The sequence below is a fragment of the Pseudomassariella vexata genome (assembly GCF_002105095.1).
Source record: "Pseudomassariella vexata strain CBS 129021 chromosome Unknown BCR38scaffold_2, whole genome shotgun sequence".
Lineage (NCBI taxonomy): Eukaryota > Fungi > Ascomycota > Sordariomycetes > Amphisphaeriales > Pseudomassariaceae > Pseudomassariella > Pseudomassariella vexata.
This window is the reverse complement of record NW_024467957.1, coordinates 1,402,734-1,424,602: the sequence shown is the minus strand read 5'-3', so window position 1 is coordinate 1,424,602 and position 21,869 is coordinate 1,402,734. Positions and strand designations below refer to the sequence as shown.

Below are 21,869 nucleotides of genomic sequence, written 5' to 3'. Positions count from 1 at the left end.
CACCACCTCGTACAGACAAACAACTTACTTATGTTAGTCCAGTTCTTGAGCCCTTCGCCCTTGAACGCCCCCATTCAGACCCATTGTATCGGCATCAAAACCATCCCGCAGTGCGCAAGCAATCAAAGCTACCACCGGAACCATGGCAACAAACGGTAATCTTAATTACTCCAACCACTTCACCACAGCTTCCGAGACCAACGCTTCTACAGGTGCTTCCACGGCCGCACTGGACCAATCGAGCTCCTCTACTGCTGCCGGCAGTCAAGTCGACCTTAGCAAGGATGAGATTGCCTGGTTTTTCGTTGAGCAATACTATACAACTCTGAGCAAGACACCCGAGAAGCTTCACGTATGTTTCCCAATTCGTATAGTACGGAATGACAAGCTGACATATCTTAGCTGTTCTACGGCAAGCGATCCCAATTCGTCTATGGACAGGAGGCCGAGGTTGCCAGCGTTTCCGTTGGCAGACAGGTAAGGACCCCGAATAAGATGATGTCTGCAAATGGAACTAAAGCGCAGCCAGGCTATCCAAGAGCGGATCAAGGCCCTCGAGTTTGGAGACCAGTGCAAGGTCCGCGTTAGCAACGTCGATTCGCAGTCCTCCAACGAGAACATCGTGATTCAAGTTATCGGAGAGACGTCTAAGAAGGCCGGTGATGACCCCAAGAAGTTTGTTCAAACCTTTGTGCTTGCTCAGCAGCCCTCGGGTTACTTTGTCTTGAACGATATTCTCCGCTACATTGACGAAGAAGGTGAAGAGGAGCCGCAAGAGCCTGCCGATACAGATGCTCCCGTGGAGCTGCCCGCAAATGTCCAAGCCGAAGCTGAAGTAGAGGCCGAGCCTGCTCAGCCCGAGTCGGTGGCTGAGGAGCTCCAAGCGACAACTACACTCGATCCCGGAGTGGTCAACGAGAAGTTGGAGGAGGTGACCGCTAAGGCCGAGGACACGGCATCCGTCAACGGCGACTCCGCTGTCGAAACCCCCGCCGAACCGGCCGTCGCTGCCGAGGACGAAGCCGTCAAGACCGAAAGTGAGCCTCTTCCTGACCCCGAAAAGACCGCCAAGGAATTGGAGGAGGAAGACACGAAGGAACCCGAAAAGCCCGCCGACCCGAGCCCGACCCCTGTGGTGAGCCGCCAACCACCGGCCCCGGCTGCCGCTGCCCCAGCTGCCGCCCCAGCGCCGGCCCAGCCCCCTAAGCCAATGACCTGGGCGAGCCGTATCGCTGCTGCAGCTGGATCACGACCTGCTCCTGCGCTGCCGCTTTCCAAGGCAGCAACACCGCCTGCCGCCGCCACTCAGTCACGACCAGCTCAGGCTCCCTCGGCTCCCTCGCAACCGGCTGCTGCTCCTGCCCAAGCAACGGACGCCAGCGCTGCTTCCGCCTCCTCGAAAGAGTCTTCCGAGTGGCAAACAGCTGGAAGCGAGTCAAAGAGAAACAACCGGCCAGGATCCATCTCGGGTCCTTCAGCCGAGAAGGAGGGCGCGCTGGGCTATGTCAAGTACGTCACCACCAAGGTCCAGCGCGAAGAGCTAGAGGCGGCATTGGCTCAGCACGGTGAGCTGGTGTACTTTGACATCAATCGCCAGAAGGTAAGTCAACCAAGAATTCACGTGACCAATCGCATCCAGCCATATGTTAACAAATGAAACAGAACTGCGCTTTCGTCGAGTTTGCCTCGCCCGCAGGTTACCAAGCTGCTTTTGCGGCCAACCCGCACATCATCAACGGCGAGAGCATAACAATCGAGCCCCGACGACCGAAGGCAAGCGCATATGGTGGAGCCAACTACGCAGGCCGAGGTGGCATGCCCAACCGCGGTGCACGTGGAGGCTTCGATGGTGGCCGACCGGGCAACCAGGCTGGGCGTGGAGGTTTTGAAGGTGGCCGGTCAGGCAACCAACCTGGACGAGGCGGCATCGGTGGCCCAAACCGAGGACGTGGCGGTATGCCTCCCCGTGGCAGAGGCGCCTCCCAAGCTGCCAATGCTTAGGGATCTATTCCCGACCAGCCTCTACAGGCAGCCGGGTGGCAGTGGTGATGGTGCCCCGCCATGAGCAGGTTTAACTGGTGCTGAGGTGGTTGCTTTACTCGTCTTCGTCGATCCCTGCTGAAGAAGCCGGAGCGGTTCGGCAATGTGGCCTATGAGGATGATGGTTCATGGTTTCTCCTTGGTATGCTCTTATGGTTGGGCCAAAATTGAGCTCTGCGCATACGCCGCTATGAGAATGGTTGGCATGTGGGCTACGCTATGAGGATTTGTACATTGTTCGGCGGCTGGGAAAAGCTGATAATCATTTGCATGCATGGAAGGAGTGATTCGGGAGACATGGAAGTGCAAACATCACGATGTACAGTACAGGAAAAGTATCAAAACATCCTACGTATGTATTAGTGTAATGCCATCAACGAAGATAATGACGCTGAGAACCGGCACTTTCCTCAAGGTGAGGCCAATTTTGGGACCTGAGAGCTGGTGTGATTCGGATAGTAAGCCATCCACATATTCACAAAAGTTGGGTTAGACGTCTAGAGCTGTATAAAGTACTTGTAAAGCAGTATAACTGCCACCGCGGGAAGTATGGACTGGTCAGCTGCTAGTCGTTTTGTTGCATTTGAGAGATGCGAGTCCATTCTCTCACATCCACTTACTGAAGCAATTACTTCAATACAAGTATGCAGACGACAACCAGATCCTGGAGTGAGTTGTTAGTAGCTCAAACACCATTGTCCAGCATATAGGACCGATTAGCCTCGAATGCTGAGAAAATAAGCTTTTCTTTCAATCGCCATCCACCGCTTCACCGCTTGCTCCTTCACATATTCATCCATCATCGGGTTGATTGACATGCAGGCCGGCCAAGGAGCTGTATCTCGCGAGTTTGCCTCGTCGATCTCGTGGGCCTTGAACTTCCAGCCAACACCCCACAATACTCGCAATGCACCCTCGTATCCATCACCATCCACGCTGCAACGACCATTTGCATGTTTGCGCAACCTTATGCTTGCGATACCCGGGCTCATAAATCGAGCATTGGCATAAACTCGATGGTACCGTATCTCGTGTTTATGCAGCGGTGACACACGATCGAGAATCGGGGATGCAGACGAGTGTGTGGTGCGTGTTTCCTCGATTGGCCGAAGCGCTCACTGTTACCTTCCCAAAGTCAACTATCGCTACGGATCCTCACCAAGCGGCAAGCGGTCAACAACGAAGATGTTGCAAATCCACCAATAGTCTTGAAGTCTTGGTCGGGTTCGACCCGAAGTCACAGACCTAGTCGTTCCCTCTGGCATCTGGACGTTCTGGAATTCGAAGGGAAGCCGTCGGTTCCACCCCAGGCAATCCGGCGTCTTTTGGCTTGCAGAAGTCGCTGCAGACCTGGGAAAAGGTGCAGCCTTCTTGCAGCACTCTTGCAGCATCCACTCTTCCCCGACCAGTGTCTCTTGTTGCAATGCATCACTGCCCCTCCATTGGCTTTCAAACGCAACACACTCGACAGGAAAGAGATCCCCTATGATTCTAAAGGTGACCTATCTGAACATTGGTTCGCCCCTCAGACCCCTCAAAGCTTATCACCTCCCTGGAATGGTTAGCGGCAATGCCACAATAGGACCGCAGTCGACAATGCCCTGTGCCGCATCGATGAGATGAACCATGGGATTCAGCCGATGCAGGCGTCAAATACGGCATATAATTTCTACTTTGACATAATCCCCGGCATGGCAGTTATTTTCACTGGCTGATCAATAGAATCTGGGACTCTGACTAACCGGGTGTCTGAAGCCATAGGAGTCAGGACAAACACGTTGGCTCCTGTCGTATACATAGCAACAGCTGCGTTGTTGCCAATGCCGATTGCGTAACTTCTTGTTTAGTTCCCGATCTCCTACCTGTTTCTCTCTGTTTTGTCGACCTCTCGTGTTGTTTCAAGGTGGACAATTCCCTCTGTCGATCTTGGATATTCCGGCTCATCTCGCAGTCATCTAGCGCCGTATCGACGGCACCGGCACATCAGCTGATCAGCACTATGAAGAGGGGCGTGCAATAACGAAGCCGACGTGCCAATTCGGGTTAATTTGCACTGTTGACTTGGCGAAAGGAAGGGGGAGGGCGAGAAAGGCAGCAATCCCGCGTCCATGGCGGCTATAGCCAGACATCAAGATGGCCACCAACAAGAAACGCCGCCTCCTCGGCGCCGTGTATCCCTGGAGGAAGACTTATACTACCAGGAGGTCATGACATCCGCCCCTCCGCGCTTGTCACAATCGCCGGCCTCCGAGCCACTGGCCAAGGTTAGATCGCTCGGCAAGCACATTCTGGAATCAGTCGCGGAAGATGAGTCCTTGCCTCAGTACTCGTGCAGCATCACAGCTGAGGGCGTGTTCAACATGAAGATGGAAATCGAGAACACCATCAAGAGGGCCGAGGACCGCAAATGGACAAATCGATACTTGGTACTTCAAGGTACCGCGCTGCACATCTACCATATCAAAAAGGACTGGGGATGGGGTAAGACTGGCAAGAGCGGACCGCATGTCTCGCCAGATAACCCGCCGTGGTTGCGGAAAGCCAAGTTGGAGAAGACCTACACCTTATTATACGCCGATGTTGGAATCGCGGCCGACTATCAAAAGTAGGCTATCACGTCTCACCGCCATCTGCCAGAATGGGATTTCCTGGAAGGAAAAAAGAAGAGTCATGCTAACCTTTATGCCGCAGACGTCGCTATGTCATCCGAATTCGAGCCGAGACAGATCAGTTCTTGATCTCTTGCATCGAGCTACCCAACTTCGTAAGATGGCTAGATGCTCTGTTTGCAGCCATAAATATCGCGCCGGCCATAGATGACCGCCACTTCCCAAGAGACCAGAGCATTCCTCGAGTGGCGAGGATACGATATTTCCGTGGCGAGATGATGGAACGACGGAATAGCGTCGCCTCGGATGCCACTGGTTCATCACGCCCAGAGCCCGTCGTACATCACTCGGCTATGACTCCACGCACAAGACCACGACCACAAGTCGCATCAACGCCTCCTCGCTTACCTTCACAGCAGCCCGAATCATCATCAGCGGTGGGGAGAGTGCCCGATGGGCCCAACACACCCATCCCAACCACACTAGAGCCGCTTCCAAGCCGGCTGTCAACCACGTCGTACCCGAACGAGGCCATTGTGCCCGAGACGGGAAAATGGAGACCACAACACCAGTGGACCTCGGCCCACGACATGGTCTATGCCAAGCTTTGCTATGCGGTCCTGCTCTTCCGCAGCCCTCGGAAATCCAACTACATCATCATGAAGGGCAAGCGGTGGTTTGTCGATTGGACGACGGGGCGGATGGTACGCGTTCTGCCGCCGGGTTACTTTGAAGCCGAAGTCACTGGCCCGTTCCAGGTATGGAGCGCTGAGAATAGGAGGATCTGAAGTGTTTCAAGTCGAAGGCGGCGCACTTTGACGACGAAGAGTCACGTTACGAAGACAACCCCCATGTTTCCTTTGCATTCGAGGAGCATTAAAAACATTGAGGAGCATATATCGAACGCATATCATAACATTACGATACCACTTCATGTGACAGGGAGTTTAGTTGTTTGAGACACTGTTGGCATGTTTCTTGTCCGTCAACCCCGGCTATCGAATGCACAACTGTCGGGTATCACTTCTGAGAAATTTGTGGATTATCTTGGCCTGGTTAATTTGGAGTAGACCATCTAACCACAATTTCCCTGGCACATTACTGACACATACTCAATGTACATAGAGTTACAACCCTAATGCAAGTATGCAATTCATTTGCACTCGTCCGTTGGACACAAATTCTGTTTTGACGCCCTTTCCTGAACGCCTGGTATCCCACAAGCCCCCCGATCTATTTAAACAAGGGTGCTGTTCGTCCTCATGCTCCGTAGAATCGTAACTGCAAATGCCTTTCTCTTGCCCCTGTCCTCGTTATTCACAACGATGACTGCTGCCCTTTTCTTCCCATCCATCCCTTACAACAGCAGCACTACGTCCCCGACATCTCCAACTCAACCGTCCGCGTCTCCTTGGCCACATCATCCATAACCCCATCCATCATTTGGTTCGCCCCATCGATATCCTCAAACAGCTTCTCCAGCAACGCCATCAGCGACGCCATCTCAGCGCGCTGCCCCTGGATGTCGGCGAACAGCTTCGAGTTGTGCGCCTGCATCGTCTGCAGTCGGGCGTTGAGCTGCGACTGCTGGGTTGCCAGGTGTGGCGCCAGATGCGCGGCGAGGACGTCTTCGGCGGAGAGCATGTGCGGACTGCATCATTTCCGCGATATTAGCTTCCATCTCTGCGGCCACGTCTGCCAAGCATAGCACCCATAATACCGCCAGCCCAGTAGCAGACCAAAAACAAATTCAAACCATATAAACAAGGACAACTCACGGAACAGGAACCTCCCTCTCCTCCCCCACAAACCCCCCCTCATCCCTCCTGCGCCCCGCCTCGCTCACCAAGCCCTCGAGCTCGTTCAACTTCGCCACTACATTCCGATTCGCGAGTATACTGTCGAATTCCTTCCGGCAGAGTGCGCCCAGCCTCTCTACCATCTGCTTCTGCACGGCTTTGAGCGTCGCGGGCGCAGACGACGCGATGGTCGGGTAGCAGGCGGCGAAGTTATCCCAGGCGAGTTTCTTGAGCGTCGATGATAGGGCGCCGTTGAGGAGCTCTTGGAAGCGCGCTGCACGGGGACCCGGGGTCGTGGCTGTGTGCCGTGAGGGGAGTGGGGAAGAGGCAGGTGCTGGTTGGGGTTGAGGTTGTTGCGCTGCGGGTTGTGGTGCTGCTGTCGGTGCAGGGGTGGGTGCCGGGGTTGATGCGGCTGTCGACTTGGAAGATATGGGAGGTTGAAGTTGGTCACCTGCTTCGGGGGCAGCGGGTTCGGACGTCATTGTTGCGGGGGAGAGGTGTTGTGAGGTGTGAGAAGCTGTGTACGTTTTCTCTAATTTGAGTGTTGAAAGTCGAAAGTTGAAGGTCGAACCGCGTCGCGACTTCTTATGCGCTTATCGATAGACTATTATTGCAGTTTTGCGATTGGTTTGTTCTAGGGTCCATCAAGATCGTATCACACCACACTAGTGTCAACTTTTGGAACATCTCACAATGTGTAAAAGCAACCTAAAGCACCAGCCCTGTTTGCGTCATGCTATGTTATCGTTTTAGTCATATTCTAGTACAGTAATCATCATTTTCTTCGTGTGTGATCTCGATCTTCCAAATTCTTCATTGGTCTGGATGCAACATTCCAAACAACCAATACTATGTTCTCTCTCTCTCTGCTTGAGCCACGTAAATTCTAAATTGCCAATGACACCCTCAACGCCAAACCATGAGTATGAAGCAAACGAGGCCGGTTTGGCCTTAGTCGAAATCAACTGTCCCTACCGCCGGTCTGCTATCCCTCCTCTCCAATCGTCTCCGTCTGCGCCTGTCTGCTGCTGAAACTGAGACAGAGCCTGCAGCAGAGGGACCAGTCGGCCCACTGGGAGAAGGACTCATCGCACTCCATGTACCATGACTGCCAATACTAGAAACAGTCGGGTTGCCATGCACGGGTGTAACCGGAGCTTGGCCTGACGGCGCGGGCCCAGCTCCTCCCGAGTAGTACGCTGAGTCCTTCGCATAGGTTTGACGCCGCCCACCAGCGAACGCAGGCGTCGGCGGCGAAAGGGGTTCGTTGGTCATGTGTTCTGCTGCCTCCTCAGCCTGGCGACGAGAGCTCGAATCCCTTCGGTAGCGGCGACGCCCACCAGACTCAGCTCCTGAAGCACTACTCGCGGAAGCTGATCGTCTTCGCCGGCGTTGCTCACGCGCTGCCTCCTCATCTGTGAGCCGACGCAACGTGATGCGGTCGTCATGGTGTTTGACTTTGACGCTGACGGGTTGACTTGGAGGTCTGCTTCGGCTGCGGTCGCGTCGCTGCCGCGATTGTTCCTCGGCCGCGAGGGCTGATGCTGTTGCCGTTGCTTCGGCCGCTGCTTGTTCTCCTGCTCGCTGGCGCCTTGATGAGTGTCGTCTGTGTGGGTGTCCACCAGCCGACATGTAGCTCTCACTGCCCGACTCGTCACGATGGAGAATGCCATGGGGCTCGGGCGGTATATATGGCATATCAACTGGTTCAATGACTTCCAACTTCGACAACCCCGATCCTGAATAAGATCTTGAATGCCTAGAATGCCTCGAATGAGACCTGGAGCGCGAACGACGACCCGGAACCGGAATGGGGACTATAGGAGGCACAGAGCCCGCGCCTGCCGGACCCAGTGGCGGCATCGGGGGTCCCCCATATCCAGAACCTGGAGGACGCGGTTCGATGGCCGAAGAGAACTCGGAATCAGTCGTGATTGTAGTTCCTCCGGTTCGGGACTGGTGGCGACGCGAGGGCTTCCGGGTTGGAGACATGAACGCACCACCGGCGTACCTAGGATCATGGCGGCTTTCACGCCTCTTCTCCTCAACCCTGAATCGCTCCTCCTCTGCTTTCTTGTCCTTTCGGCCTCTCATCTTATTGACAAGCCAACCGATTCCCAGACCAGCAAGAAGGCCTTTTCCGGCCCCGCTCCCACTTGGCTGTTCCGTTCTCCTAGACGGGCTTACATAAGAATCGTAACTGGAATAATCGCTGTCGATTCTGGATGAAAGGGGTGGTTTGGCGTGAGTGGGCCGTTGTGGTGTCACTGGTCTAATTGGACGTGGTTCGGCAGCACTTATAGCGGCAGCTGCGGCAACAGGGTCACCCGGCCCAGGAAGTAGCGGACCGTGCCTCTCATCTCTTGTGAGATCCGTATAGTCGTCGCTGAAGGCGCTCTCGGTGGGTGGTGGTCTCGGGTATCGCTTCGGTTTGCTGTGTCGGCTAGGTGTGTCATTCGCCACAGACGTATACTCCGAATCGCCTTCGTATCTTCGGCTTTCCCTGCGATCGGCATATTTCTTGGCCATAGTTCCAGCTCCTACTACGCCGGCAATGCCCAGAATTTTGCTGAAGATGCCGCCGCGTTTGCGTGGCGATTCAGAATACTTCTCATCCGTATAGCTCACCGAATCTCTCCGGGATCTGGACCCTATCCTGGATCCTTCCCGGGGCGGAAGGACTTCGGGGACATGCGACCTGCTTCGGCTTCGGCTGACTGAACGAGACCTGCTCCTGCTGCGCTCTCGCTCCTTCCTGTTCTTCTGTCCGCGCAGCAACGCCCAGATACCGGCGCCAGCAGCTACTGGACCGAGCCAACCATGGCTGGATTTCTTCTCGGTATGCTCCGAAACATCGTACCGACTTCGTGTTGCTTCAGACCTTCCACCATGGACCAAGAATTCATCCCGGTATCCTTCATGGCGATATTGCAAGACGAAGTAGAGGAGCACCAAGATTGCCATCCACACAGCAAACAGGATGAAAGTATACTTGGGCGACCCATATAGTGTCAGACCAAGCGGTATCTGCGCAATACCCAGAAGTGCGACAATGCGCCCCATCCATTGGTGCAGCATGATCCTGAGTGAACGTTTCCTAATGTGTCGTATCAAGCGGCCCCCAATGGCTTGCACCAGAATCAGGGTGTAGATGGCGACACCGATACCATGGTGGGGATTGGTCAAACTTCGATTAGGACCAACGGCGAACCACCCCAAAATGAAGACGACTGTCGTGAAGCCAACGGCGAGGATCTGTAAGTAGGCGTGCATCCTGACTCCAAACCCTGTACGTCCCCGGTAGAACCTCGCCATGAAGATGGCGATGGGGATTATGAACAAGAAGGTGAGCACAGCGAGGACGCCGTGGGCAGTGACCAATGAATGGTATTGCGTCAATGTTGAGAAGCGATTGCCCATGCCTGCTATCAATTAGATATCGCCACTTGCAAGTTGGAACAGCTTCCACCTACCATTGAATCGCATCGTTTCAAAATTCAATCCCATGAGATTCGGGAGGAGAAAGGTGTTCTTGGTGAAATCCCACGTGCCATCTCCAACCACCATCGTGTCCGATTCATATGAAGACGTCCCCGGCGCCGACAGCGCATCGGTCGGCGCCATGATGGCGTCGATCTCCTACTACCGGCAATATCAAATCGCGGTCTCGATGAATGCCTCGCCCCTCGCCCGGGGGATGTGGAGCTGTGTTTCTCGTAGACCTCTCCGGAATTTGTATGTTGCAGTAAGCTGGCCGGATGGGCAGTAAAATAAAGTAAAGAAGTCTCGAGCTCCGTCAACACGGAAGTGAGCTGTCTAGCTCATCTGTCGGGCACCAACTTTTGGCGGGGTATGAGGTTGTTGCGAATATACTCTTACCGCCAATGTGCAGTTCGGTGCGGGCACTGAGTTCTGGAGGCTCTGGAGGGTCGAGATGCAAAAAAATAAACCTGACTCCAGAAATAGCGGAAAGGTATCATGCAACCCAAAATCTTGATGTTTGAGAGAGAAAAAGGTACCAACTTGCCCCAAAGCGAACGCAGGAACTCGATGGCGGTCACCACAAGCTCGGGTTACCAAGAGCAGGGATCTTGATGATAACTTGCGTTGCGCGGGGTGATGGACGGCAACGGGTATTGTCACGACAAGCTTGGACCCCACTATGCCACGTTAATGGTTCACCGTCTGTCATCAAAACACGGCACCAACGAACAACCTAACCTTTCTCCTCAAACTAGACCACTATGTTGGTCCTAATGTGATGACTGGCATATTACTAGAATAGCAAGTCAGAGGTGGTCCCTGCGCAGCCACCAACACTACTTAGTTCCAGACCAACAACACTAGCCTAGCTTTCTTTCCTCACCATAATACACTTCATTTCTATTGTGTGTCCCTCAACAGCAAGACAAGCATTCTCGTGTGTTGCCTCAGATGAGACAATACCGTTTAGTCATTGAGTGTTAGCGATCGCACATTCATTTTCGCGGAAGGGCACTCTCAACCTCGAGAGAAACTACACTCGTCAGCCAACGAAACGGAAAGGCCGCAATTCCCGGCGTTTTATCACTGATTATTGTAATAGCACTGCAGAAGCGAGTGAGCATCTTTCTAGGCGGGGGATCAGAGCCACACGAGAGGCAAGCTCCACGCTTCGGCTGCCTCACCTTGCCGTCGCGGGGCTTCAGTACACATGATACCGCAAAGCATATCCTCTTGCCTGTACTGCTAAGCCAGCACGACGTTGTTGCAAGCTGGCTTGGGTGTTATGATTGGTCACCCGATCCGCTAGTTTAATACGCTGTCGTCGTTGTTATCCTCTGGAGTACTACCAGCGTCGTCAAGGTGGCCTAGCAGTCTCGCTGCAGTGTCATTGTCTGGATCCTCAACTCTAGCCCTTTGTTATTGGTCAAGATCGTCATCCGCTTCCATAAAAGCGCACGCGATGACATATTCCTATTGATGGCCGTCATCCTTGCTGACGTTCAGCTAACACTTTCGAAGAAATACATCTGAACTACCCGTCAGGAATTGGCTGACCATATTTCCTTCTCCTCGTGGGTGAAGCCTTGGAACTGTTGGGGTTCTCGACAGAACCTCTTCGCCTCATTGGGAACACTTCACTAAGGGGACCGCACGATTTCTCTCTGCTAGGGGAGTCTTCCATCGACTCAACTCCATCTCCCACCAGATAGCATAGTATATGCAGAGAGCTTTAAATCTGGGGCCCACGGCCTGACCGTCAGCCACTTTGGACATTCACGAGGAACCAGGACGTCTGCCTAAAGGTGCAGCGGCTTGGCCATCGCCATCTAAAAAGCCTCCCTCTAACCTCCCGCGGAGTCCAGTTTACAATACGTTCACTGGTAATCAGTGGTGAAAGAAATTGCAAACATGTGATGGTTGGGGAAGGCTATAAGTCCCGTGAAGCCGAGTCTGGATAAGTGCTTCACAAACATATTCACATGCCACTATTTCTATCTGGTTTCGACCTCGGAAGCGTTCTGCGGCTTCAGGGCAGAAAACAGCATGCCTTTTGGGTCATTATATGCTTATAGTACCTGCTAAAAAGACCTGGTGATGTAAACTGTTCCCATGAAAATGACTTCTACACAGTGGATGTAAAAATGTATTGTAAATGTCTGGGAAGACCCAATCAGAGCAAAGGCCGCCGCCACCTTGGGGATGAGACTCGTTAAATTTCGGCGAAAGCTCAATTTCGGCCTCATTTACGAAAGGCAAGAATGTATTGATGCCTCTTACGGTCTTTTGTTCGCTCAAGTACCTTTGGTCTTCCGGGGATATATACATTTATAGTGTAAAAATTGGACACCAGCTATAGATGCCACTTTTGAGACGGATCTTCTAGTATTGATGTTCACTAAATGAAGTTGAAAAATCTATGGAGTGCGTAAGCTATACATTGGGTTAATAGAACAGGACATCAAGTTAAAGTTTTCTGAGTTGAAGCGGCAGTTCATTACCTTCCAGGAGAACTCAGGACGTAACTGCAAGTAGAAACTTTTGCATTATACTCAGAGCTGGAACGTAGTAGTTTGTTCTGCTTGTGTGCAAGTGCTTGGCTTGCTTGTAAGTTCCAATATCGGAAAGTTGATTGGACAGCCCTACAGTTGTCGAGCACCCAAACTGAATAGCCGACAAACCTTCGATCTGGCTTAACAATAAGGGATGATTATATTTGCCTGGAAACCCATGGTATACCTGTGACCGGCGCAATACACAGCCCATGTTACTTCCAGGATGGTTGTGTGTCTTTTGCCTTCGGATTTCAAATTCTAAGCCCCGCGATAGTGTTACTACTTGAGCTAGGGCTGTAGTTTGCGATCTTGCGCATTTCCATAAGGACTGTAAGGCGTTGTGACTAAACTCGGTTCTGGTAATTTCTTGGACATTCTAGTGCATTGCATCGCCTCTTTTGCCCATAGTACCCCGGCATTATTTCACCGTTTCAGACGGTTGATTCATTTGACTTTGGAAGCCTGTTGCGAAATTCCAAGAGGGTCAGGCGTCACTTTTACTAGGCGCTCCAGCTTTTCACTCGTCACTGTCTGCCCCGCTAAATATTTTCGACGTCTCAACAGACAAGATCAACCTCCATAGATCGACCATAGAGCCGACACCACTTTCGCAGACGCAAAAGACATCAGGAATCTTTTCAGGATAGACCGGACCAACCAGGCCGGAATTTTGCAACCATGGACGGCGCCGGAGAAGATACTGAATTGTACGGTAAGTTTGGCTGTGGCTCTCGCTTCCCGATTCTTCGTTTTTGCTAATCATTTCCATCAGATCTGCTTGGATTAGATAAGTCGGCAAGCTCCAGCGAAATCAAGAAGGCGTACCGGAAAGTGAGACTCCATGCTAAACCCCTCTCCCGCAACATGCACTGATCTTTGTTCGACAGCTTGCCCTCCAACACCACCCCGACAAAGTACCTGAGGGCCAGAGAGAAGAGGCTGAAGCCAAGTTCAAGTCCATCACACAAGCATACGAGATCCTTCGCGATGACGAAAAGCGAGCAATGTACGACCAACATGGCATGGCCGCCTTTGACCCCAGCAGAGGAGGCGGTATGGGCGAGGGACCCGACATCAACGACATTCTTGCACAAATGTTCGGCATGGGAATGGGAGGAGGCATGGGGGGTCCAGGCGGCCCACGGCGCCCCCGACGCGGCAACGACGAGGAGTCGCGCTATGCCGTGAGTTTGGAGGACCTATACAAGGGTAAAACGGTCAAGTTCGCTGCAAACAAGAAGGTCATCTGTGGCACTTGCAAGGGCAGTGGAGGCAAGGACAAGGTGAAGCCCACGCAGTGTGAGCAATGCCACGGCCACGGCATTGTCGAGAGGCTGCGACAAGTTGGCCCCGGCATGATCACCAAGCAAGCGGCCATGTGCGACAAGTGCGAGGGTGCCGGTAACTACTTCAAGGAGAAGGAGCGCTGCAAGAAGTGCAAGGGAAAGCGGGTGGTCCCGGAAACCAAGCCTCTGGAAATCTACATCCCGCGAGGATCCATGCAGGGAGAGCGCATTGTCTTGGAAGGCGAAGCAGACCAGCTTCCTGATCAAACACCCGGCGACCTTGTTTTCGTCCTGGTCGAGGAACCGCACGACACTTTCCACCGTGTCGGAGCTGATCTCTCTGCGGATCTGAACATCACACTTGCCGAAGCGCTCGGCGGGTTCTCTCGTGTCGTCTTGACGCACCTGGACGGCCGTGGCATTCACATCACCCACCCCAGAGGCAAGATCCTGCGGCCGGAGCAGGTGCTCAAGGTCGCGGGTGAGGGCATGCCGCCGAAGCGTGGAGACACTAACGGCGACCTGTACTTGATCGTCAAGATTGCTTTCCCTGAAGACGGCTGGCTCAAGGATGACAGCGACCACGAGGCTCTGCGGAAGCTCCTGCCCGGTCCACTTCCGGCCATCACGGCTGAGGAAGTCGACGAGGTTGAATTTGAGCACGATGCCGATATCGAAGATGTAAGTGAAGCGACCGCTATCCACATGTTGAGGCAACGCGTTAACCCTGCTATAGATGGGCGCTCAGTCGGGGGACCCCCGGTTCCAAGGCGAATGGGAGGATGATGACGAAGACGCAGGGCAGCCCCAGTGTGCACAACAGTAACGAGATATGAGATATGATCATGAAATACCGGGGGCAAGATACGCCAGAAACATCTTCAATGCACTGTGGTAGTACAGTTTGGGTTTTTGGTTCTCATAGACAGTTGGGGAGCAAATCTCGATCATGGACTGATGGACTGATGGCCTAAGGGATAACGGCCGGCTCTAGATGGACAATAGGAGATTCAAATATATATTCACCCATCTGTCATCCTCGTCGAGGAAACAACTCCGCACCAATACGAAAATCAGCCATGCCTACTTTGTTTTGCGGATGATACATCGATAGACGATGTGACAAATAGAGAGCTGTGAGTTGCTGATTGCAATTGCGTGATAGCGCCAGTGCATGCTGGGTCCATTCCTCCATTCCTCGGGGGGTGGACGTGTACAGGACCGAATTATGGGCGTATCTAGATCTTCCATCGGGATGTGCCAGAGTTAAAGTCATATTTCATCCTGAAGCAATCCATACTATCCCGCACTGTTCCACTCAGTGCACCGTTTCATTCCATCCTCCGCTTGAATTGCATAGATAGCATAGAAGGCTAGGCGCCTGGCAACGTTTGAAAACCCGCGGTATGATCATATGAAGAAGCGAAGCACTTTAGGATATCCATCATTTGAGCTCAACAGCCATTGCGGCAGAACGAACCGCAAGCAATTGGTCTGGAGGGGCAGGCCTTGCTGCATGTGGTTGTGTGCTGTGGCTGATGCTTCGAGATCAACCAATCAACGCACAGATTGGCTCGGAAGATCCTTGCTCGATGCCCCATGTCGACCGCACCTTCTTCGCCTAAACGTCAAAATTCAAAGTGGGTGTGCGATTTTTCCCCGGCCGCAACCACGACACCACAACAAAAATCGACGACTAACCTCTCATCACAGCAACGGGGATAATCAGTCAAGGTAAATGCTGCCAGACCACCCAGCCTGTACTTCTATTCTGGACCAGTCACACTGACAATTGTACAAGATGGTTTCCGCAAAGAAGCATGTCCCGATCGTGAAGAAGCGTACGTTTGACCCGCGACCCCTTCCTGCATTTGAGCAGAGGCCATGGTGGATGGACGATTGAGAGATGCAGAAATTGGTCGGCGCTGTAAAGGGAGAAAATTATTGACATGACCGCTCAAACAGGCACCAAGACGTTTAACCGTCACCAGTCGGATCGCTTCAAGTGCCTGGACCGATCATGGCGCAAGCCCAAGGGTATCGACAACCGAGTCCGAAGACGCTTCAGAGGTAGCATGGTTATGCCCTCGGTACGTTTCACCGCCCTCAGAGTGCCATACTGAGATTTTGGACAGAGCTCCAATGTTGGAGTTGTCTGCATCGGATAACCGGGAAAGAGCGAGAGCTGACATGAATGCAACAACAGATCGGATTCGGCTCCAACAAGAAGACCCGCCACATGATGCCCTCCGGCCACAAGGCCTTCCTCGTCAGCAACACCCAGGATGTTGAGCTGCTGTTGATGCACAACCGAACCTACGCCGCAGAGTACGTACACACCATACAAGCAGCTGGTTCCAGACCTGGCGAATGGGTCTGAATAGGGAGTACTAACAGCCAACGTAGGATCGCCCACAACGTTTCGTCCAGAAAGCGAATCGACATCATCGCCCGAGCCAAGCAACTCGGTGTCAAGGTCACCAACCCCAAGGCGAAGGTTACTACTGAGGTGTAAGTCGGTTCAGGTTGCTGCTTGCGATGACATAGGGGTCCGGTTTCTCGTTTTCGGGAAAACTGCATGCATTGGAAGGGATTTGCTCAGTGAAATGGTCTATGGATGGTTACGAACTAGCATGGCATGACCACGCTAGGCAATAAAATACACCTTTTACGATGATACCGCCTGCCCAGTATCGGACCATTTGGTTCCTCGGATTCAACGTGACGTCGGTGAAGAAACCGAAATGGGGACATGTGTAGAGGTAATGCAAGGCTGGAATAACTAGGCGAGGCTGCGGGTTCCGTCGTCATTGCACCAGCTCAAGTGTCCATCCATGTCGTCTACCGTGCCGAGTCCATTCATACTTCGGAGGATATGGAGTGGGGTCACACCTGCCAGCGTCAGAAAGAACTCGGTTTCACGAACAACCTGGACTACGGCGGGCACCCATGCCCTCTCCTTTCATTGCGAAGCCTCGGTTTATCGGTGTCTGGGTGTCTCTGCTCAGCCAAGTGTCCAACAGATCCGTTGAGCAAAACAGTCGGTTCCCATTATGGGATCCCGATCATGCTTCCAGCATTTCGTTGCTTTTCTTGTCGTCTCGTTTCCGTCTCCCCTCTCCATGTCTGGCATGTATCCAACTATCTCATCTTATGAAGCATTGGACACTTTCTGGATTTGCCCCGCGAATAGACATGGGAGTTACGAAAGACTGATGTCTCTGTTTTCTCACCTGAACTCGCCACTAAGTAGAATCGGCTCGAAGGTTCACAGCAGACATGGTCTGATAATTGGGGTGTGATTATCACAACTTGGAGACTAAAGAAAGAGTTAAAATAGCCCCCAAGGTTAGCAATAATGCCTACTCATGAGAATACCCAAACTGTCTCGGCCATGTTCATTGTTCTGTTACTGTTATACAGGAGAGTTCTCCAAGACCTAGCGACAACCAATGTCTGGATTTACCCGTTGACTTTAGTTCCAATTACCTGGAGCTTCTTCGAACTCCATGGTGCTGTCACTGTGACTACGAGCTATGTTCCTAAGAAAATACTGTTCCCTCTGTCTGGAAGGCAAAGGCTCTCGAATAGAACCAATAGGTACATTAGTCACTACAAACACAACAAAACACGATATACACCACCCGAGTGTCTATATACCTCGCATAGATGATAGTGTAAAAGTGATTATTCGACTCTTCGGGTCCGTGTCTATGGCTTTCCAGAACTGTAATTATGACTTTCCCGGATCGTTGCAAAGTCTGTTGCTTCAAAGTTTTGTATCTCACTGGTAAAGAAACAACCAATATTTTCCGAAGTGCATGTAGTTGCATATTGCTGGGTCCTTTTTTATGTTCTCGTTCGTTGTCGATTCCTCGCATAGGTCTTTCAGACTCGTATGCTATCTCTCCCTGACGAAGTACAAGATCGTCCCAAGATTAAGGGAATATTGTCTTAAGCCCCGAAGCTATCTACCTTTACTCGAACGTCTGGACATGCGCTGTCTCCTAACTACTGGCAACTACGATATCTACCTTCGATCAGCAACCCAGTATCTCCTGATACCTCAGCACCCATTACACCTCGACGATGGCTTGCCATGGTTGCCGTGCCATGCCTTCCAAGGACATCGCCGTTATGGCTGCTGTATATAGTAGCGACCAAGGCCTCGCCAAAATCAACATTGTGGGACACCCCGTCGACACATATCCCAACATCTTAGAAGAAGGCATATACATCTTCTACGGAGACCGAGCTCTTCAAGTTGCTGCCACACCATGCGACCGAAAAACCTGCCTTAGGTACTCCAGATATTCCGTCTGCTCTTGCCAGAGCAATTACTTCCACTCTGAACAGTTCCACCAGTCCAAGATCCGAGGCGATAGTTTCATCCAAGGGCGAGAGCAAGTCGAGCCATGCAGAGATTGCCTCTTTGATTGGCTCAACCTCCACGATATCGCTCGGGCGGCCAAGAACCTTTACTTACAACTATTGCATGCCCCCCGAACACTTTCGTGGACTACGCAACCCGGAGAGCTTGAGATGCTTTACGAGGGAGAAATCCAGGGGATATCCGACGATCACTTTTCCGGCGCGGTGGAATTTCCTCCTCATTTTATCGAGTGGATGCAAATAGCTTGGTTCGAATTCCTCAATCAAGGCTGCCGTCGATCAAGCAAGGGTCCCTCGACAACTTCTTCCTCCAGCGGCACTTACTTAACAAGCTCTGCACCGAGCGAATTTTCTGCCAAACCTCCCGGCTCATTGTCCCAAAAGTCCGCTGGGAAAGATGACAATATTCACAGTAGACTTACTAGCAACGGAGGTTATCCTGATTCCCCTGCCCACATCCATACCTTCAACGACGACTCTAACGCAAGCTGGGATGACTGCGGCATTCCCATCCGCGACCAGGCCCCAGAACCTGACGATTTCGACTTCTTCAACGACATCATCAAGGAGGAGTTTCCTGCCGTCTGGGATAAAGTCGAGTCCAATACCGACATCGACAGACGCAAATGGCCTACGGTAGAAGAGGCCTATGGATCTGGCAAGGATGCAGCTTTTTTGCCTGTCGACATCCCACAAAAGAGAGTACTGTGCCCTTCGATCGATGCGTCTTCCCCTCGTTCTGGCCTGACCAACTCTGCTCGCGGAAAAGATCCATTTTCACGTCTGCCAATCAAGATGTTGAAGGCTTTGGAAGCTTGCTGGGTACCATAGAGAGGGTTCACCAACTTATCGAAGTTCATTGTAGAGAAGCGGAGACCACTGCACAGTCCTGGTCAATCCAAGACGAGAGCCGGTCATCACAAGGATGCCAACTCCATCACAACAGACAAACATAATGGAAACGACCTTGCTGGGCAGCAACAAGTCACCCCAAGCGTCAAGAGGGCTCACGTCACTTCATGTCTCTCGATTTCAACATAAAACACGGAGACTAACCCCACGGAACATGGCGCACCACACCACGCCACACCACACCACAGCGATATTCTCAACGGCCATCGGCAAATCTGCGCCAAAAACATACGACAGCTTCGCTGTAGGATGTCAATTATGAAAAGAAGAATCGAGTACCATGAATACGTAGCCGTTTTGGCACATGGGGTTTCCTCGAGAACACTCCGTTTAGATCGAGTGTGATTGATCACCAACATCACGTGGTTACTCGAGAAGTCATCTAATTAATGAAAGGGCAAAATATTTAAATACCCTGCACAACCCCTGTAAAGATCTATTTACCTGCAATTTTTCTGCCGCTTTTCTCTCCACATTTCCGCCATGCTTTCTGACTTCATGCCTCTGGAATTAGCATACGACTACTATTCCTCAACTCAACATGACGTCGCTACCCCTATTATCTATTCCTATTGATGGACAAGAGTTCCTTGACCTTGATACTCTATCGCTTGCCCTCGACAACTGGGCTGTAAAGGAGAAATTCTCTTATCGGGTTGAGCGGCGAGATAAGACCCGTGGCTCCTGGGTGTGTGCCTCTGCGTTAAGCGGCTGTTTATGGCGCTGCCGAGCAACCTATTCCCCTAGTGAGGATATCTGGCAGATTCATATTCTAGCTACAGGGGCGTGGTGCTGTCATCATATTAAGGAGAATTTCACGGGAAAGTTCGGGAGAGGGCTTGCCTCTTTATTTTGGACTATCGCCCGAGCACCAACTCTAGCCCAATACGAGGCAGCTTTAGAGAAGCTTCGACAACAAAAGCCCGAAGCTGCGGCATATCTAGAGGCGGCAAACCCTTCGCTTTGGGCCGAGGCGCTATTCTCTGGGCGTCGATATGGCCACGATACAAGTAATATCGTCGAGTCGCAAAACGGAGTATTAAAGCTTGATCGGGAACTTCGAATTATTGCTCTCCTCGACTCAATATGGCACCGGGTTATGGAGAAGAGGGCAGCTCGGCTTCAATCTGCTTTACGGTTGATAGAGGCAGGGAAGACAGCTACCCCATTCGTTGAAGGGAAATTACGAGAAGGGAGGCAATGGGCGTCTAGTAATCGTGCTCAGTTTTCGTCACCAACGGAAGCAAGAGTAGTACAGCCTGACGGCCTTATTTGCATTGTAAATTTGACAGCAGGGACATGTTCATGCCGTCGGTATCAAAGGAATGGAATCCCTTGCGGGCGTGCCATTACCGTAATACTAGCAGGAGGGGACGGTATAACCCCTTATCTACCAGAATATATCTCTCCGACAGTTTGGGCTGCCACGTGTAGTAGCCCGATGCCAGCTATCAACGTCTCTGAGCTCAAGCTCAAGCCAGAGGACCCTTGTAACCCTCCAATTACTAGAGTACCTCGAGGACGCCCTGTCAAAGAGAGGATTCGAAAGGGGGATTCTCGCCGCCCTCCAGAGAGCTCACAATCGCGATGCTCTAGTTGAGACTGGACATAATATGAGAAGGTGCCGACGCCCCCATGGATAGCTTGATAGGCCCGATCGGTGGGTCTGATGGATTGGGAAGGCGGTGGGAGGTCTGGGAAATTGCAGGGTATTTAAATCTTTTGCCCTTAATGAAAACGATATCGGTCTTAACTGCAACATTATTGCAGTACGGATACAATGAGAGGCGCGTTGTTATCACCCTGGTTCCGCATACCGACTCAGCCCTGATCCCAGGGAATGGGTCAGCCAAGCCCCAAAGCATCCCGAGTCGGATATCATGAATGAGACGAACAGAGCCTTTCCTGTCGATAACTTTGATTCTGCACCATATCACAGAGACTCCAGACATCGAAAGCAACTCGGAGCTGAGAGGCTTCGCCAACGCTACAACCCGAGAAAGAATCTGCAAATCACGGGATCTATGGGAAATGGTAGGGAACCATCACTTGGGAGATTAGTTGGAACAAGGCACATCCGGAGGCCATGAATCCATGACACCCAAAAGATGTATACAAGACAGAACGCAACGGTCATCGGAGGGGGAGCAGACACATCGTGCTCGCCCCTGGGTCCGCGGTGAGCCCCCAACGGCTTCTACCCATTGCTCTGCAGGCTCGAGCCTTCAACGCAGGAAATGATACCCAACTTTCAACAGGAATGCAAACCATATTCTATTACCTTCATTGCGGAGTCCCTCTCTGGACCCGGAGATACTCTACATCACCCGCATGATATATGTTCTTTCTCCTATCCAGCGGCTCTGACTGGAACGTATCAGACGTGCTTTACATCAGATACAGGATCTGAGGATGATCCTACGAGATCTGTAAATCGGTGTGATGTGCGAATTCGCCAAGGGAGTCCTGATCAACCTTGAGTCTGAGAGTCAGTCTCGGCAAGTCAACACACGTATTCTCAAGGTCGCTTACATCGATGCTCGGAGGTGAAACAACTTTGCGTGCGTGGCATTCATTATCCATGAATTAAGTCTATGAGACGTGATGTTGACGGAAGGTTCTGGTTTGCTTCAGGATTCCTTCCTCCCCATGAATTTTTATCGCGACTCCACACGTACACTAGTGCGCAGCTACGTGGCGGGGCCACGAAATTGATTTTAACAGATAGAGTAGACTAGAAGCAAGTTGCTGTATTTCTGGATCCCAGCGTGTTGAAAATTGTTGTATGTGCTG

At 52.1% G+C, this 21,869-nt stretch overlaps 8 protein-coding genes across 8 annotated transcripts; 5 read left to right on the top strand and 3 right to left on the bottom strand.

The window, feature by feature from the left end:
- Positions 1-142: 142 nt before the first annotated feature.
- On the top strand, positions 143-2,001 carry BCR38DRAFT_454803 (uncharacterized protein; the record flags this gene model as incomplete). Its single annotated transcript, XM_040861735.1, has 4 exons — positions 143-352; positions 403-477; positions 530-1,600; positions 1,663-2,001. 4 exons carry the CDS (start codon positions 143-145, stop codon positions 1,999-2,001), a joined length of 1,695 nt encoding a protein of 564 aa, XP_040719849.1.
- A 660-nt stretch (positions 2,002-2,661) lies between these two features.
- BCR38DRAFT_94943 (uncharacterized protein) lies at positions 2,662-3,155 on the bottom strand. Its single transcript, XM_040865796.1, has one exon. It carries the CDS (start codon positions 3,030-3,032, stop codon positions 2,757-2,759), a length of 276 nt encoding a protein of 91 aa, XP_040719848.1. The 5' UTR covers positions 3,033-3,155; the 3' UTR covers positions 2,662-2,756.
- Positions 3,156-4,148: 993 nt separating this feature from the next.
- Positions 4,149-5,437, top strand: BCR38DRAFT_333162 (PH domain-containing protein; the record flags this gene model as incomplete). Its single annotated transcript, XM_040855199.1, has 2 exons — positions 4,149-4,645; positions 4,732-5,437. The coding sequence occupies 2 exons, from the start codon at positions 4,149-4,151 to the stop codon at positions 5,435-5,437; spliced, it is 1,203 nt and encodes a 400-aa protein (XP_040719847.1).
- Positions 5,438-5,803: 366 nt separating this feature from the next.
- On the bottom strand, positions 5,804-6,981 carry BCR38DRAFT_384381 (Nnf1-domain-containing protein). Its single transcript, XM_040857456.1, has 2 exons — positions 6,428-6,981; positions 5,804-6,300 (listed from the first exon to the last, which is right to left on the bottom strand). The coding sequence occupies exons 1-2, from the start codon at positions 6,928-6,930 to the stop codon at positions 6,021-6,023; spliced, it is 783 nt and encodes a 260-aa protein (XP_040719846.1). The 5' UTR covers positions 6,931-6,981; the 3' UTR covers positions 5,804-6,020.
- A 418-nt stretch (positions 6,982-7,399) lies between these two features.
- On the bottom strand, positions 7,400-10,072 carry BCR38DRAFT_454800 (uncharacterized protein; the record flags this gene model as incomplete). The annotated part of the gene is made up of 2 exons (XM_040861734.1): positions 7,400-9,870; positions 9,922-10,072. The coding sequence occupies 2 exons, from the start codon at positions 10,070-10,072 to the stop codon at positions 7,400-7,402; spliced, it is 2,622 nt and encodes an 873-aa protein (XP_040719845.1).
- A 2,695-nt stretch (positions 10,073-12,767) lies between these two features.
- BCR38DRAFT_94915 (uncharacterized protein) lies at positions 12,768-14,702 on the top strand. Its single transcript, XM_040865795.1, has 4 exons — positions 12,768-13,198; positions 13,259-13,317; positions 13,374-14,453; positions 14,509-14,702. Exons 1-4 carry the CDS (start codon positions 13,165-13,167, stop codon positions 14,596-14,598), a joined length of 1,263 nt encoding a protein of 420 aa, XP_040719844.1. The 5' UTR covers positions 12,768-13,164; the 3' UTR covers positions 14,599-14,702.
- Positions 14,703-15,400: 698 nt separating this feature from the next.
- On the top strand, positions 15,401-16,467 carry BCR38DRAFT_94854 (60S ribosomal protein L32). The gene is made up of 5 exons (XM_040865794.1): positions 15,401-15,506; positions 15,574-15,613; positions 15,738-15,862; positions 15,979-16,100; positions 16,179-16,467. Exons 2-5 carry the CDS (start codon positions 15,574-15,576, stop codon positions 16,285-16,287), a joined length of 396 nt encoding a protein of 131 aa, XP_040719843.1. The 5' UTR covers positions 15,401-15,506; the 3' UTR covers positions 16,288-16,467.
- A 1,122-nt stretch (positions 16,468-17,589) lies between these two features.
- BCR38DRAFT_420346 (uncharacterized protein) lies at positions 17,590-19,250 on the top strand. Its single transcript, XM_040859378.1, has 2 exons — positions 17,590-18,800; positions 18,866-19,250. The coding sequence occupies exons 1-2, from the start codon at positions 17,862-17,864 to the stop codon at positions 19,118-19,120; spliced, it is 1,194 nt and encodes a 397-aa protein (XP_040719842.1). The 5' UTR covers positions 17,590-17,861; the 3' UTR covers positions 19,121-19,250.
- Positions 19,251-21,869: the final 2,619 nt, after the last annotated feature.